The sequence below is a fragment of the Eumetopias jubatus genome, unplaced genomic scaffold (genome assembly GCF_037043125.1).
Source record: "Eumetopias jubatus isolate StellerSeaLion01/CBP00866 unplaced genomic scaffold, mEumJub1_p1.0 scaffold_16, whole genome shotgun sequence".
NCBI classification, from domain to species: Eukaryota; Metazoa; Chordata; class Mammalia; order Carnivora; family Otariidae; genus Eumetopias; species Eumetopias jubatus.
The window spans coordinates 90,976,177-90,992,195 of record NW_028274822.1 but is presented as its reverse complement, the minus strand read 5'-3'; the positions used below and the strand labels follow the sequence as shown (position 1 = coordinate 90,992,195).

The following is a 16,019-nucleotide window of genomic DNA, read 5'->3' as shown; positions in this document are numbered from 1 at the left end:
TCGCAGCCCTGGCTCTGACACGCGTGGGCCCCACTCTGGGCCAGAAGTGTCCCCATGGTCGGACGGGCACACGGGGCACGCTCGCAGCACACAGCCACCCGTGGGCGTGTGGCCGCACTCCGTGAACACGGGGCTGGGTGCTCACCAGGCCGCAGAGCCAGCCCTCTCCTCTCCCAGGCCTGCGGTCCTGTGAGCGCTCTGTGTCCAGAACCCTCACCGTGGCTCCACCTGCCCAGCCAGCTACTCTCAGGCCGCACTCGGTGCCCCTGCTTCTCCCACCCCTGGGCCTCCGCACAGATGGTTCCCATGGCCGGGAATGCCATTCCCAGCTATCTCGGTCCTCACCGAGCTCACCTGCCAGGCTCTGGCTTAGAGAGTCATCCATTACCTAGCCCATCTATCAACGTGTGCGCTATTCCCTTCCACTTCCCAAGTGGCCTCCACCCGAGGATCGAGGATGAGACAAACACAACGTGGTGCCCACCCCGGAACGCCTCGGCTATCAGAGGGTCCGGCAGTGATGCGTATGCACAGTCCTCGGGAAGGGCCGCATGGTGGGTGGTCACATGTACAGGAGTGTGCAGAAGAAACAGAGCCACGCAGACAGAGAGCAGACGAGTGGGGGCTGGGGCATCTGGTGAGACAAATGTTCTGGAATCAGACCGTAGAGATGACTCCGTGACTTTACGAATATACCAAAAAGCACTGAATTGCACACCTTGAAAGTGTGAATTTTTTTGGTACATGAACTATATCTCAATAAAGCAAACTGTAGGAGAAAGAAAAAGCTATTTCTCAGGGGAGCTCCCCAGACCCTCCAGAAGGCCTGCTCCTTTCATCACCCTGCACTTCTTCCTGCACAGATCACAAGGCAATTAACTGAGCCATTTCTGCAAATGTATGTTGTTCGTCTGCCATGCAGGAATGCTAGAACCTTCTCTGCAATCACCTGCTGAGCACAGAGCTGATGGCCGTGTGCTCGGGAGACAGAGGGCACCCTCGGGCACCATGCCCTACTGGAGACACTCAATAATAAATACTTGCTGAATGAAAATATTAAGTGACTTTCAAAAACTATTACTTGAGGGGGAACAACAGTAAAGCCTTTTCCTACTGACTTCACAGACGTCCGAAGTTTCCTTGGCATCTGCTAAAGAAGAGCTAGAAGCCTAGAGAACTTTCCTTCGGGCTCTTCTTCCCAAGGGCCGGGCGATCACAGCAGAATCCAGAGGTCCGAAGAGCGGGCAGCCGTGGGGATGGGAGTCAGCCCTGGCCTGCAGGCGGGCCGCTCTGCACTTCCTCCCCTCCCTTCCTGACACACCTTTCCACACCGCTTCTGTTTGCTTCTGTTACCCCACGCACCTGTGCCAGAGGAGAACAAGCCAGCCGCACCCTCGGCTCCAAGGCCAGCTCCCCACATTCATGCAGACGCCAACACGTGCATCCGTGGGCCACAATGACCCTCAGAATTCCCTTCTCCGACCGGAGCGGCCTGAACCCGAGGAGCTTTGCCGACAAAACCGCAGGCCTGGCGCCGGTACTCTGGCGAGCGCCGTGTACAAGGGGGGTCAGAAACCCTTTCCTGGAAGGGGCTGGAGACTGCAGAGCTTTGGGTCCCCGTCCAACTGCCCAGATCTGCCACTGCCACGGGGGGGATGGGGAGGCGGCAACCAGCGCCACAGGGCACCGCCCTGTCCCCCAGATTTTCCTCACGAAACAGCCACTGCGTCTGGTTGGCCTGTGGGCCCAACTTGGCCCAGCCTTGGCTGATTATTCCAGGGCTCTGAGGACCGGCCTCCCACCTGAGTTCAGCGCCCTTTCAAACTGTGGACCCACCACTATTTCACTACAACAACTCTGAATATTTTTTTTCACATCCATTACTTGTGCAATTTATTTCTCCATCACCCATGAAATGAACTTTGTTCTCTAGAGAACTTTGTTCCCCAGGTTCCTGATCCTGTTTTTAACTTACCAGAGCAGCTTTTCCTTGTGATCTTTTTTGTTAGGAACTGACCTGAACACATCTGCCTGATTTAGAGGCATTGTCAGGATCACTGTCAGGTTCTTCTGGAAAATGGCTGTAGCTTCAGGGGATGGGAGGTGAGCGGGGAACCCAGGTCCCCTCGCTGGACCACTCTGAGAGCCAGACTAGCCAACCTGGGCAGTGGAGTGTGGCGCCGCAGTGGGGACAGGGGTGCGGGCTCCCCGACCTCGTGTTCACACAGGGGCCCCCTTAACCCTTCCAGCAAACCAAAGACCCTCAACAGCGATAATTATTCCTGAATGCCTCACGCTAATGAACAAACCCTCTAACATTCGCAGGGCTTCAGAAACCACTCCAGAAGGAGGTGCCCGATGAAGGTATGTAGAAAGGCTTAACTAACAGCTGCTGGGTCAGGCACAAGGTGAACGGACTCCCCCACGTGGCACGCAGGTCTATGGAAGGGCAAAGTGCGCAGAGACAATAAAACAGTCACTCTGCTTACCGATCCCTGCATAGACCATTCCTCCCAACACCCTCCCCCACGTGGCACGCAGGTCTATGGAAGGGCAAAGTGCGCAGAGACAATAAAACAGTCACTCTGCTTATCGATCCCCACACGGACCATTCCTCCCCAACACCCTCCCCCTGGCTATTGCCTACACCGGCTAAACCACTGCATCCAGCAGGACCCACAAAATACAGAGGCTGCCCGGTGGCCTGGCCCACGTCCCAAACCCGAGCCGCAGTTGGCCAGGAAATGCATCTCTGTTGAGGAAACCCAACACAGGCCAGTTGGGCTCCTCCAGCTCGGTTTAGCCAGCTCACCTGCCCCTCGCAGGCAGGACCTGCTAGCTCTGCTAGCTAGAGGAACCCCGACCTCCCAGCCAGCCAGGACTGTCCCCGCCGAGCTGCTTCTAAGGCTCCATGAACCTCGCTCTAGCCCCAAATCCCACAGAAGTGCGACCGGCTGGTGAGGCAGGGAATCCCTGATCCATGAGTCGTTTTCCCTTGAATAAAGGACGGTAATTTCCTTACTAAATAGTTGTGGTTTTGTTATGCGACATGCTCCACATTCAACAGCCAAGCCCTGTTTACTTTACTTCTGAAATATGTCAGACCCAAATGCTCAGCTCCTCTGCCCCCCCAATCCACCCTCCAAAACACAGCTCAAACGACCTTCTTCAAAACTGGATCGCTTTTGGGGTGCCTGGGTGGCTCAGTCGTTGGGCGTTTGCCTTCAGCTCAGGACATGCTGGATCGCTTTTGGTGGCTTCATTCTGTTCGTGGCACAAAACCACGGGTCCCGGATGACATGGGTCCTGCCCACGTCTCCAGCCATGTCTACCCACTCCACCCAGAGCGGGGTTTGTCTCAGCACTACTGACATTTTGGGCTGGGGGCGCCTAGGGGCCTTTGGAATATTGGGGTTCATATGTACAGTTCACATCGGGAACAAAATGTTAAACAAAGAGATGCTTTCTCTAGTTCCCTAACAGGATCTGGCATCTCTCTCTGACCCCCCTTCCCGGCACTGCCCCCCGTGTGCCCCCCCCCACCCCCCCGCTGCCCCGGAAGCACTAGATTCCAGAGAACCCCGCCTTCTGCTTCTCAGGCTTGTCAACCTCGGTCTGGCCTCGGGACCTGTGCTCTTGCTATTACCCCCTCCCGAACCATCTTCCCAGATCAGAGCGAGCTGCTGCTTTTGGTCACAGAGGTCTGAGCTTAACCATCACCAAGTCAGAACGGCTCCCGGCCCAGCCCGCCTGTGGCCCTCACCACCATTTGAAACTGCCTCCTCTAATTCTGTGGACCCCCTGCTAGAATGTGCTTCATCAGAGCAGAGGCCACAGGGCACTTCCTCCCTCCGTGTGCCCATGAGTGAAAGCAGGGGCACTGAAATTAGACTGAAGATAAACCTGTATGATGAAAATCCTCATTGTGAAATCCTAATCGTAAGCCTCAGAAAACTGATTTATCCTCTGTCAGTCATTGCCACTTATAATCTGGTGGAGAACTGTGACATCTTTAAGTGGAAAGGGACATTAAAGGGTTGGCTTTGCCCCCAGTCGTTCATTTTAATGATGGGGAAACAGACCCACTGAGGGGAAGTAAGTTGAGAAATTTCATGAAGCAAGTCAGTTAAAAACAGCAACAATGACTCTCCGTTAAGCTTCAGGCACTACTCTGGTCTGTGCGTGCCCTGAGGGGCTTACAGTGCAGAGAGGAGAAGAGAAAAAACACAAATAAGCACATGACTAGATCATTGCAGCAGAAGGTAAGTGTTGAGAAGGTGAGCACACAGGAGGGGGAGATGAACAGGGTATGCTGGGAGCAGAGGTGGGAGGCCCCCTCGGTCAGCAGGGCCCACCCGAAGGATGAGGGAGCGCTTGCACGTTTGCTGCACCCTGGGCCTGGAAACCCTCCCCAGCTCCAGGCTCCCGGGGACCCTCCTTCGCACTCAGGATTCTGCACAAACGTCACTTAGGCAGGGAGGCCTCCCCAGGGCCTCCCTGCCTGAAACAGCTCCCGTGCACGAGCAGCCCCTAACCCTGTTAGGTTATATACATTGCGTCGGTCACGGCAGGCATCCATGCGCTTTTACTTTCTTCTGCCCCACGGCAATGTAAGCGTCACGCAGACCCGACCTCGGTTCTCCTTGCAGAGTCCCCAAGCCTAGGGCGCTCCTAATGCACAGAAAGCATCAATGAACCAGGCACGGAAGATGTGCGTGCGGAGCAGGCCGGCAGCCCCTGCAGCGCCTTCTCCCTACCATCCTGCCCTAGTGCGGGGTCCTAAGCGGAGTCCCCCCCCCCCGCAACCCCAGACAACCCCAGAGGCCAGTGGGTGCGCGTGAGGACAGCCGCGTCCACGCGGGGCCGGGGCACCTGGGCCGGGGCTGGGCCCTGCGCGCCCGCGGACCCCACCTCCCCGCGCCCCCCCGCGGGCCGCCGCCTCCCCGCGCCCGCCCAGGCCCCCTGCGCGCCCGCCAGTCCGTTTGGGTGCGCAGTCGGGGCGGCCGGGGGGGGGGGGCCACCGAGCGCGCCGCGCTCACAACGCGGATGCTCGGCCGGCGCCCGCACCTACCGGACGCGCTCGGCCGTGACGGCGTTGCCGGTGTGCCGCCGCAGTACGGCCAGGAACAGGAGCCGCATGCCGCCATCGACCGCCTGCCGCCGCCGCCGCCGCCGCCGCCGCGGACCTGGCCCGGAGGCGGGGGCGGGAGCGCGGACCCGGGCGGGGGGGGGTGACTGGGGGCGGGGACGCGGACAGGGGGAGGGGGTGGGGGGCGGGCGCCCGGGCGGCGAGCGGTGGCGCTGGGTCGGTCCCGCCCGCCGCTCCTGAGGCCGCGCCCGCGCTCGCCGCTTCTGGCACCGGGTTCCCGGCGCGCGGGAAGCGGGGGAGAGAGGGTAGCGCGAGGCCTCTCCCGCGGGGACCGGGGCCCCGGGCCCCGGGGTTCGCGGGGCCATTTGTACAAGGACCGCTCCCACGGGACGAGCACCAGGGGTTCCTCGGGTCCCTCCCATGGGAACCAGAAGAGATCACAGGTGTACTCTCATGGGTCCACTCCCATGGGGAGGAGGCTGTAGGTCTGCTCCTTTGGGGACTAGCACCAGCGGTGATTTTGGGTCCCCTCCCAGAAGGACCAGCAGCAGGGGTGACTGCAGATGCCCTCCCTCAGGAACCATGGACGGCCTCGTGGGCACCAGGGTGGTCAGAGTCTGCCCCAGGGGTATCAGGACCAGGGTCTCTTGAATGGCTTGAAAAATCAGAGATGTGGCAATCTTAAACCATTTCCACAGTCCACTAGATATAAGAAGGAGCTGTCTTGTCCCCTTTAGATGTGTTAAAAGATAAACTGAGGCATAGTAAGATTTTTCAGTTTATTTGAGCCAAAGTTGACTCCAATGGAGCAGTACCGAACTGGAAATGGCTGGTGGGGGAGGGGCAGGAACTCCCGGAGAGACTTTCATACGGAAAATGCAGAATCAAAGGAAGTATGTTAATTGGCTCCAGCTGAAAGCCTGGTTGACCATTTGTGATTGGTTGTTCTGACGTTTCCATTTCGGAACCTTAACCCCGAGGCACTGACAGGGCTGTGTCTTGGCTTAGGTGCGCCAGCTCCCAGATTTTGGAGTCCCACCAGTCTAGCCTCCTGGTTCCGTCTGACACAGGGGGCCTGAGCTCTTCAGCGCACCACAGTGGTGGAGGCTCACTTCAGTTCCTTCATGATCTCCACCTGAACGTGAAGAAACTCGTTTATTTCATGGCTCCACCATCACCAGGGACCCAGGCTTCGAAGTCCAGCATCCCAGGGTCCGGCCTCTGTTCTCAACATGTCCCTAAAGTGCGGCATGACGGCCGCAGCCCGGCCCATCAGTCAGGCTCCAGGCAGCAGGGAGGGTGGGCACAAGGGTGCACCCAACATGGTGCATTTAGGAGCTCCTGGAGTGTCACACGGCTGAAGCCTTTATCTCATAGAGTGCATGACCACATCTTCCATCCACGGCAGCCGGGAAGTACAGTCTGTTAGCGGGGCGCACTGTCGCCCTGCATCAAATGGTCACTAAGACAGAACACAGGTTCTAAGGACCTGGATGTGGACATTATCTTTTTCGGGGCAACCACTCGACCCACTAACTGGCCCATTTCAAAAATGTGTGTATGAAGGCCCTGGCTCCCGCACAAGGCACTATTTATTCCCCACTTCTACCCCCATGGCTCTTTGTCCCTTCCCCCATGCTGGTCCCAGCCTGCATAATAATCAGCAGCCAGCCCCTTTGTCTCCAGGGGTCTGAGCTCACTCATGCTCCAACTTCCACTTGCCTGGGACCATGTTGTGGGTGGAGAAGGCACTTGGTAGATGTTTGCTGAATTAAATGAAATCACTGACTGTGCACTGCTGTGAAATTTTACTCCTATGATAATGCATTCCTGATATTTTTTAAAGATTTTATCTATTTATTTGAGAGAGAGAGAGAATGAGAGATAGAGAACACGAGAGGGAAGAGGGTCAGCAGACTCCCCGCCGAGCAGGGAGCCCGATGCGGGACTCGATCCCCGGACTCCAGGATCATGACCTGAGCCGAAAGCAGTCGCCTAACCAAGTGAGCCACCCAGGCGCCCACATTCCTGATTTTTTTAATGGAAGTCAGTGCTGCAATAGGATTTCCTAGGCTGAAATTCACTTTTATTGGATTTTTCTGAAATACGCCTGTAAGGTAAGAGGTTCTGACATATCTTTGAGGGCCCCTTACTTTATTCATTCATTGCTTCAGCTTACCCATTTATAAGACAAGGAAGACTACACAGTATCATAGCTAATTAGGTCATTTTGGTGAAGTCTTTTATGATTCTCCCAAGTAGGTAATAGAAAAGGGTACAAAGACAAAAAATGTGTTATTATGGGATAATACAGAAATAATTACTGGGGGGGGCACAGCTAGAACAGAAAAGGTTGTAAGCCTCTCATAAGATTTCTCCAGATGCTTCTAACATAAGGGTCTTAAAATAGATGTAAAGCAAAATCTGTTTTTTCTTTCATCATAGTGTTTGCTCAGACTATTTCTCTAGTTCACGGCACCAAGGAAAATGAAAGTTTATTATCTACCCTGTATAAAAGTATAGCATTTCAGGGGAGAGCACCATGGGCATATTGACTTTAGAAATGGTTCATGACAAAAATCAGCACCTGACATCTTTTTTTTTTGCCTTCATGACATTAACAAGTGGGGCACTCTCCTCTTTTTCTAGCAGATTCCAATCTCTGTAGGATCATTCTTCCCCACCATACTGAGAACTACAACTATGGGATGTGTGTGTATGTGTGTGAAGGGGGGGGCAGGGGGGAGACAGGGAGAGAGATCTTCCTAAACACAAAAGGCGCAGGCAGAACTGTTGTGCTCTCTCTTCCTGTCTCACTGACAGCACTTGAATGTGACCAAATACAAAAGCAAGCTGTTGGTCTAAAATAACTAGTTTCTTCCAGTCTTGCTTAATGAACATGGGGAAGTAAACCAGAACTAAACAATTTTCCCTTTGAGCTTCTGGCAAAAAAAGTGGGCCTTTCTTCCCACTGCTGTGTTGAAGGTGGGGTGTACTGCGTTCTTAACTCTGCAGTGCAAGGACGCTCATCCCAAAGCTGCTCATCATTGCCAACTGGGGCAGGACATCTGAGAGCTCTGCTGCAGCTCTAGGGCTTCACGGTTCTCACGATGCGGGAGACAGAGGTCCCATCACTGCACATCAGAGGTTAACTGCTGCTAACAACACCCTATTGTGAGCACTGACCTGTGTTTATTCTTTTAAACTTTTACTATTTTTTTTTAAGATTTAACTTGAGAGAGAGAGAGGGAGCATGAGCATGTGAGCAGTGGGAGGGGCAGAAGGAGAGAGAATCTCAAGGCAACTCCCCACTGAGTGCAGAGCCTGATGCAGGGGTCTATCTCATGACCTGAGATCATGACCTGAACCAAAATCCAGAGTTGGACACTTAACCGACTGAGCCACCCAGGTGCCCCTTTTTCATTTATATTACACACACACAGAGGATTAACACACACAGATAACATCACAGAATCCCACCGCCCTAAGATAACCGCTATGAATACTCTGGTCTCAAGTTTTTCCAGGCTCAATGAATAAATCATGGTGCCCGTCACACAGCTGGCAGTGCCCATCCCCCCCGTCCTCCCCCCAACCCTAGGTTGCAGGTACTCCTGTTCTCAGCACTTTACAGGAGAAACGGGAGATTTGAGGAGGTGCACGTCTCCCAAAGTGATGCGGACCGTACAGGCTCTAGAGTCCCTTCAGCCCCGCTATACGGACCCAGGAACACAGGACCTTGTTGTTGTCGACTTCTATTGCTTTGCTTTGTGTTTGTCATTTCGTCACAAAAAGCAAAAATGTTTTATATGGGTTTTTTGTTGCCTTTTTTTAAAACTTAATAATCGTGGTAGGCAATTCCCCCCCCCCCACCTTTTTTAGTGAGTAAAGCGACAGAAGTTTATTAAGCAAGGATACAGAAAAAGCTCTCAGAGAGGGGTCGCGACAGGGTTGCCCCATGTGAGGCCACATTCTAACATGGCCCCAAGATTTCCAGCCTCCTGATTTATGCCTTCTTCCAGTTATTCAATCAAATGCCCATCCATGTGATGAGGTGAAGAGAATTTGTGGATTAAATTTCCAAATTAGTCACCCTTAGAATAGGGAGGTCGTACAGGGTGAGTCTCACCCAGTCACTGAACGGCGCTGCACATTTCCTGATGTCTCCAAGACTCCGGTGTGAGGGATCCTCTGGAGTCTCTGGGGCTGGCACTGGGGCCAAAGGCGGCCAGGTGCACAGAGCACAGATGGGCTCAGGGTTATGAGCAGCCCCCAGCTGAGAGCCAGCAGGAAGTGGGCCTCTCCTCCCCACCTCACAGGACTACATTCAGCCACGATCACAGGAGCCACAAAGAGCTCCAGAAGAGACCTTAGCCCAGCCCGCACCTTCACTTCTGCTCGGGACCCCGAGCCGGAAACCAGCCAGCATGCCCAGCCTGTGGCTCCCACAGCCGTGAGCTGACACGGTGTTGCCTGAGCCACCACAGAGTTGTGGTAATTTGTTTTGTAACAATAGAAAACGAACACAGTGAATCTTGAATGTGTTTCCACCTCAGAATCCTGCATCATTTCAATGACTACATAGTATCCCAGTGTACCCATGCACTATAATTTAATCAGTGCCTTGCTGTTTCCTTTTTTTTTAGATTTTATTTATTTATTTGAGAGAGAGCACGAGAGGGAAGAGGGTCAGAGGGAGAAGCAGACTCCCCGCTGAGCAGGGAGCCCGACCGACGCGGGACTCGATCCCGGGACTCCAGGATCATGACCTGAGCCGAAGGCAGTTACCCAACCGAGCCACCCAGGCGCTTTTTTTTTTTTTTTGCTTTTTAAGCAACACTGTGATGAACACTTTATAGCTAAGTCTCTGCATGCATTTTTAAATTTCTAGCAGTGGCACTGCATGTTCAGTGTAGGCAAATGTGGTTTTGATATAAACAGCCAATTGCCCTCCAAAAACTTTGTACCAAATTTACCTCTCCGTTGACCATTTATGAGTACCCTCACTTGACTGCCCAACAGTTGCCAACACTGACTATTTTTCAGCTCAAGTGACATGTCCCCTCTTTCTGCATTTTTAAATTACTGGTGTAACTTGACTTTTTTTTTTTTTCCCTTGAAGGGCATTTTCTTTCCGTGTGTGTGTGCATGCATGTGTATGTATTGCTTGTATTGGCTGGAACTTTTCCAATTGCAAGGGACTGAAAGGCACAATTGCTTAATCAGAAAGGGAAGTCATGGGCTCACAACTGAAATGTCCAAGAAAAAAAGCTACTTTAGGCGATAGGCACAACCTAGACCTGGAACATGTCTTTTTCAAACAAGGTCTTTCTCTCTTCATCCCTACTTTTTTCTGAGTTGTTTCATTCCTAAGTTTTACAAGATGGCCCCTGGCAACTCTAGGCTTATATCTTTAGAATTACAAATCGAGAAGAAGGAACAGTTCATTCCTGGTCCTCCAGAATAAGTCAAGGGATCAGCTCTGATTAGACCAAAATGGGGTCCGTCTTTGAGCCTATCACTGTAGCTCAACAGATAGAATCCTGCCATTGGATGGGCTTAGGTCACATGACCATGATCACAGCTAGCCTAGGGGACGGCCAGTCCTGCCTGTACCACCCCAGAAGCTGAAAAGCGAGGTGCCCCTAGCAGAAGAGATGCTGAGCAGCACCGGAGGACCGCTCTCTTCTACGACGCCCGAACATTCACTTTGCCAGTTTTATTTATTGGATATTTACCCAAGAAATCCCGTAAGATTCCAAGAACTTATAAAATAAAGACATTAACTTTGTCATACATATTTCAAGTATTTTTAAAGTCTGTTTGCTGCCAACTGCAGTTATCCTTTTTTATGCAAATAAGTTTTAAGTTTTTACGCAGCCAGATCAATTAATGTTTTCTGTTATGGCTTATGGCCTTGGTGTTAGGCTTAGGAAAGCGTTCCCTGCCCCGAGATTTTCTGTTTGCCAATAGTTTCATGTAATGTTTTTGATAGGAAATTTATGCTGGAATTTATGCTGGTCTGAAATGTGAAGCCTGTTTTTCCCCGGTGTATAGTCGCTCACCCCAACAGAATTCACCGAATAATCCCTTCTTTTCTCCATGTGTTGGGCATGCCCTTAGTATCACGAGCTGAATCATTTCACGCACGTGCTTTAGTGCTCGTCCTTCCTGTTCATCTCCACGGACCTCTTCTGTAAGGCCTAATCTAAACATGAACACGCTGTGGCTGCTGGCTGTTTTACAACAGCGACAGGAATGGAGATGTTTACAAGGAACTGTAAGAGTGGCAGTCGAAAGAGAATGGGCAGGTGCGGCCCCATGTCTTGCACTTCTTCAAACGGAAGGAAGCAGAAGTTCCTTTTCTCTCTCCTCCCTCCCCCTTTCTGTCGGTGAGTGCCTGCCTGCTGCAGATGTCTCATGGCTATTTAAAGCACAGGGGAAAAGGAACCCAAGAAGTAGAGGCTGCTACTCACAAGGGTCGAAGAAAACGAGTGTTTGAAAGAAGTCAAACCAAAACCCATCTTCCTGGCCACACACTCTCACCTCCCCTGTAAAAATAAAACAGAAGTCATTCTGAAAGCTGAATTAATTCTCACAACAGCAGGTTAGTGTGACTTTGTTTTGGGCTCAAGAAAATAAGGCCTGACTCCATCCCACAGGTTGACTGTTTTTACTTCTCATATTTTCTGCTTTTACCTACATGCTTTGCAGCCAGACAGAACTGTTACAACAGGGACTCCCAGAAATAACCAGAACTTACAACAACTTTGTACCCGAGGAGAGTCAAGAGATGGACGGGATGGCCTGACTCCAGTGCAGCTGATGCCTCACTCCGTGGCCTGGCGCACAGAGACGAGCTGGGCCTGTCGTGGTCCCTGGGATGGAACTGGGGAAGCAGGAAAGCAGAAGCATTGGCCATGAGTACTGACACTGAGCAGTCATGACATGTGGAGAAGGGTTGGTTAGTGATGTACAGATGGCACAGGACGTCCGTGATGGCCACTTGTAGACCCATGTTTTGAGAAAGCAGAAAACTATGAGTAAGCAGATACAGCTGTATGGCGGCACGGGATGAGGCATGCAGACGTGAAATGAAAAGCAGAAATACCGTGAAAAAGTTGACAGCCTCTGACATGTCCTCGGTCCCCAGTGGTTTCTGAATTCACTCCATCAAGATAGCATCTCCTCTGGGCTCTGCACTGAGCAGGGACAGGGGACAAGGTAGTGATGGAGAAGGAAACGTCCTGCATCAGAGCAAACGGTGCCTTCCAGTCCACACCACAAGCGACCTTGCAGTAAGGTCCCGTTTCCCAGAGAGTCCTTGAGGTGAAGAGACTGCCCACAAAACTACACTTTGTAAGACAACGTTACCTTTCTTCCACACGCCAGCTGTGTGAGTTAGGTCATGTACTTATTTATTTGAGGTGCAAAGGAGAGACTCCCACGATTACTTTCAGGAACAGGGGCATATTCCAAGAATACACCGTAAAGTGGTGAGAGTCAACTTACATCAATTCTTTGGCGCTATCATCGTTGGGGCTTAGCACAGGGGCTAAAAACACACTGCTTATATGGGCCAGGCAGAAACTCTACGAGCAAACTGGACCAAGTGTGAGGAAAAAATCAGGCTGCCCTCTCTTATTCTTTTATTTTCCTGCTCGCCATGACAGGTGGCTTTTGGCTACAAGTAACAGAAAACCCAACACAGTGGCCTAAACAGTGTAAGCTTTATGGTCTTACTATCTAACTTCTCCCTGATTCTCCACATGCCATCCACGTCCTGAGCTGGCTCGACTAATGATTGTGGGGCAGTTGCCAGCAGCAGTGAGGGCTCCCGGCTCCCGAATTTGTGCCCCGTTTGGAAGAGTGTGTCTCCGTTGCAGTCATGGAAAGAGTCCTTTCTTTTGGCTGACTGGGCCAATTTATGTCATTTGTGCTCTGCTGGGCCCTGGGGGAATGTCATGTCTTGAATGGTTACAGTCTGGGTTTCCAAACCAGTCACTGTGAAGAGGCATGAGAGACTAGCATTGGTTCTGAATAGTTAGATCCGGAAAACAAAGATGACGTTAGCTTTTCCTGAGCCGCATGGGTAGCTGGTGGGGAGCAAGGAGGGGGGCAGCACAGATTGAGAGGAGGCAGCCGAATGGCATCCCGTTTGGAAGGACAGGAGGGTGCACACGGCACGTTAGGACAAGGCAGCGTGTCGGACAGAACTTTCTGCAAAGGTGGGATGATCTATGCTGTGCTGCTCACCGTGGTAACCACCAGTCACAGGAGGCCACTGGGCACCTGAAATGTGGCTGGTGTGACTGAGGCACAGAACTTTTCATTTTATTAAACTCGTAGTAATTTAAGTTCAAGTTGCCACACGTGGCTAGTGGCTAGTGCACCAGACAGTGCAGAGAGAGAAGATTTCTCTGCGGTAAGAAAATGAGACAACAGAGAGTGAGCGGGCCTTAAGTAAGCTGGAAAGTGTACGCCCCACATCAGACAGTGCCTGCTACCTGGTGTCAGCAGATTGTGGCCATGGGAGAAGACAGGTGTGTTTTCATCACCTGATGCTGCCTAACAATCCTGCCCTGAACTCAGTGGTTCAAAATAACAAGTATTTCATTTGTTCACAATTCTGCCATCTGGGCTGAAGCTCAGCTGGGCAGTTTCTGCTGGTCTTGCTGTTGGTGACTTGAGTGGCTTCCTTGAGCTGGCAGGTTGGCTGGGATGATGGGGACCTCCTCTCAACAGAGTTGCAGACCCTGGCAGGTTGGCTGGGATGATGGGGACCTCCTCTCAACAGAGTTGCAGACCCTTCTTCGACACGTGGTCTCTCTGGCAAGGTGCCTGGACTTCTTACATGGTGGTTCAGGGCTTCCAAGGCACCAAAGGAGAAGCTGCGAGACATTCCTAAGGCTCAGGCCCAGACCTGGCCCAGGGATACTCTGCCACATTCTCAGAGCGTTGTTTTTTTTTTTTTTTTTAAAAAACACTGCACCCAAACCAAAGCATTTCTTCCTGCTGGACTGTTTTTGCAACTTCATGGTGTCAGAGACTGCAGGGTACACCCAACTTCTTCCCCAGGACCAGGAACTGCTCAGAGTGCCTCAGGGTACATCCTGACCTCTGTAACTGCCACACCCACTTTATTCACTTAGCTCTGTACTTCCCAGCTGAGATAATCCGACTGAGTTAGTCGGCCGTCATCCAAGATGGCACATCTGCATTGGACAGAGCTTCACACTAAATCACGTGAACCAAGTCAAATGGCTTCACTTTTACCCACATATTTACTCTGCGCTTTGCCAGAGCGTGTCAGTTTTATCAGTCTGTTAACAAATACTTGGAGGTTCTGTCTCATGTTCCAGCCAGAATGTGGGAGAAGCACTGCATTGTACTAGGAATTGAGTAAAAACCTCTTATTTAAGACTGAGCTCTGCCTGCTAGGTGTGTGATCCTGGACAGAAATCTTAAGCGCCTTGCCCTTCAGTTAAATTAGAATATTATGTACACTTTAGAACATCAGGGGAGTCTCAAAAAAAACAAACAAACAGAAAATGCTCTTTTGGCACCATTTAAAAAATCAAATATTCACTCATTCATTTCCACATGTATTTATCGTTGGCGAGGGTTGTGCCAGTTTCCTGGAACACAGTAACGGACAAACAAAATCACAGCCCTCCCAGGTTTGAAGACAGATATTAAATCATTTCACAAAATATATAATCATTAATTAATACGGTGTTGTGAAGAAACTGTATAGGGTACCCTAACGACATATGAAAAGGGATCCGCCCTGTTCTGGGAGGAACTGAAATGTGACATTTCAGCTAAGGCCTGAGGATGACTGGCATTAATGGATTGGGTGTGAAGGTCCTCCACTGGCGTTCGATGGTTCCCTCTTTAAATATTAAGTATTTACTGCCTTTTGTGTGCCAGAACCGTGTGGGGCAACACTCTAGGGGTCACTCATTTAGGAACATAAAAAAGTGAACACATGCTACTTCAAGGAAAGGCTTCTTATCCAGGTGACCTACCTGCAAGCCCACTGCCCAGCTAACGGCTCCAGGCTTCTCTCAGCCGGCCGTGAAGACGGCAAGTTAGCAGCACTGGTCTCGCGCTCGTCCCCTCATTCAGCTGTGGGTCCCACCATCGGAAGCCATGCTCGGGCCATTTCTCAGGGACGCTCTTCCACTCCACCATGTGCCGGTCACCGTTGCAGGTGCTCTGGGCGCGGTGAAGAAGAAGGCACATTAGAACCTGCCACCGCGGGGCCAGTACCTGTGGGGACCAGCACGAGCCGGGGAAAGGCGCCAAGGAACGCACCAAGAACGCGGCAGGTGCTACGGAGAAAGTACAACAGGGCAATGGGGTGGGGGCGGGACCCACTTTAGATGCGACGGTCGCGAAACGCTTCAGGGAGTGGACACCGGAGTCGAGGGATGAAGGGAAGCGGGAAGCCATCCGTGGGACAAGGACACAGGCTCTGAGCCCGGCTTCTTCTGGGACAGCGGTCCTTCGCGGGGACCACCGGCAATGCCTGGCGACAGCGTGGCGGCCAGCCCGGCGAGCGGGCGTGGAACCGGCACCCGGCGGGCAGCGGGGGCCAGGGCGCCGCTCGCCGTCCCACCGCGCCCAGGGCGGCGCACAGCGCAGGGCCACCAGCCCCCGCGGTCGGCCGCGCGCCTGCAGGGAAACCGCGTGCGGGGCGCGAGGGAACCCGGGGCAGGCGCCGGCTCCGCACATCAGCCTGGAGGGCGGGCAGAGTCCGGGGCCAGAGGGGGCCGACGTTTCCGTAGCCGCGGGCTTGACACTGCGGAGCGCCAGGCGCCATCCCGCTTTAAAGGGCACCGCGGGTGGGAGCGCCGGGAGGCCGCGCACCACTCCCCGCGGCAGCGACGCCCCCCGCCCCCGCCCGGCCGGGCTTCCGGCCAGA

At 52.8% G+C, this 16,019-nt stretch overlaps 1 protein-coding gene and 2 long non-coding RNA genes across 7 annotated transcripts in view; 1 reads left to right on the top strand and 2 right to left on the bottom strand.

Moving 5' to 3' along the window:
- Positions 1–5,188, bottom strand: part of GLT1D1 (glycosyltransferase 1 domain containing 1) — an 81,197-nt gene extending 76,009 nt beyond the window's left edge. The window contains exon 1 of one of the 2 annotated variants that reach the window (XM_028089006.2): positions 5,072–5,188. In XM_028089006.2, the coding sequence (XP_027944807.1) occupies positions 5,072–5,139 (68 nt within the window). In that variant the 5' untranslated portion in view covers positions 5,140–5,188. The remainder of the gene's footprint in view (positions 1–5,071) is intronic. The other variant, XM_088019633.1, reaches the window with a different exon arrangement.
- LOC114197815 (uncharacterized) lies at positions 4,132–14,564 on the top strand. Its single transcript, XR_003606961.2, has 4 exons — positions 4,132–4,262; positions 6,098–7,206; positions 9,736–11,696; positions 11,804–14,564. It is a non-coding gene; the product is annotated as an uncharacterized LOC114197815 (long non-coding RNA).
- On the bottom strand, positions 5,855–16,001 carry LOC114197814 (uncharacterized). 4 transcript variants are annotated; one of them, XR_003606960.2, is made up of 4 exons: positions 15,473–16,001; positions 15,121–15,310; positions 11,566–11,978; positions 5,855–6,551 (listed from the first exon to the last, which is right to left on the bottom strand). It is a non-coding gene; the product is annotated as an uncharacterized LOC114197814 (long non-coding RNA). The 4 variants fall into 4 exon arrangements; XR_015766995.1 differs by having other exon boundaries at positions 5,855–11,640; positions 11,853–11,978; positions 15,473–15,998; XR_015766994.1 differs by having other exon boundaries at positions 5,855–13,980; positions 15,473–15,999.
- Between the last annotated feature and the right edge of the window lie 18 nt (positions 16,002–16,019).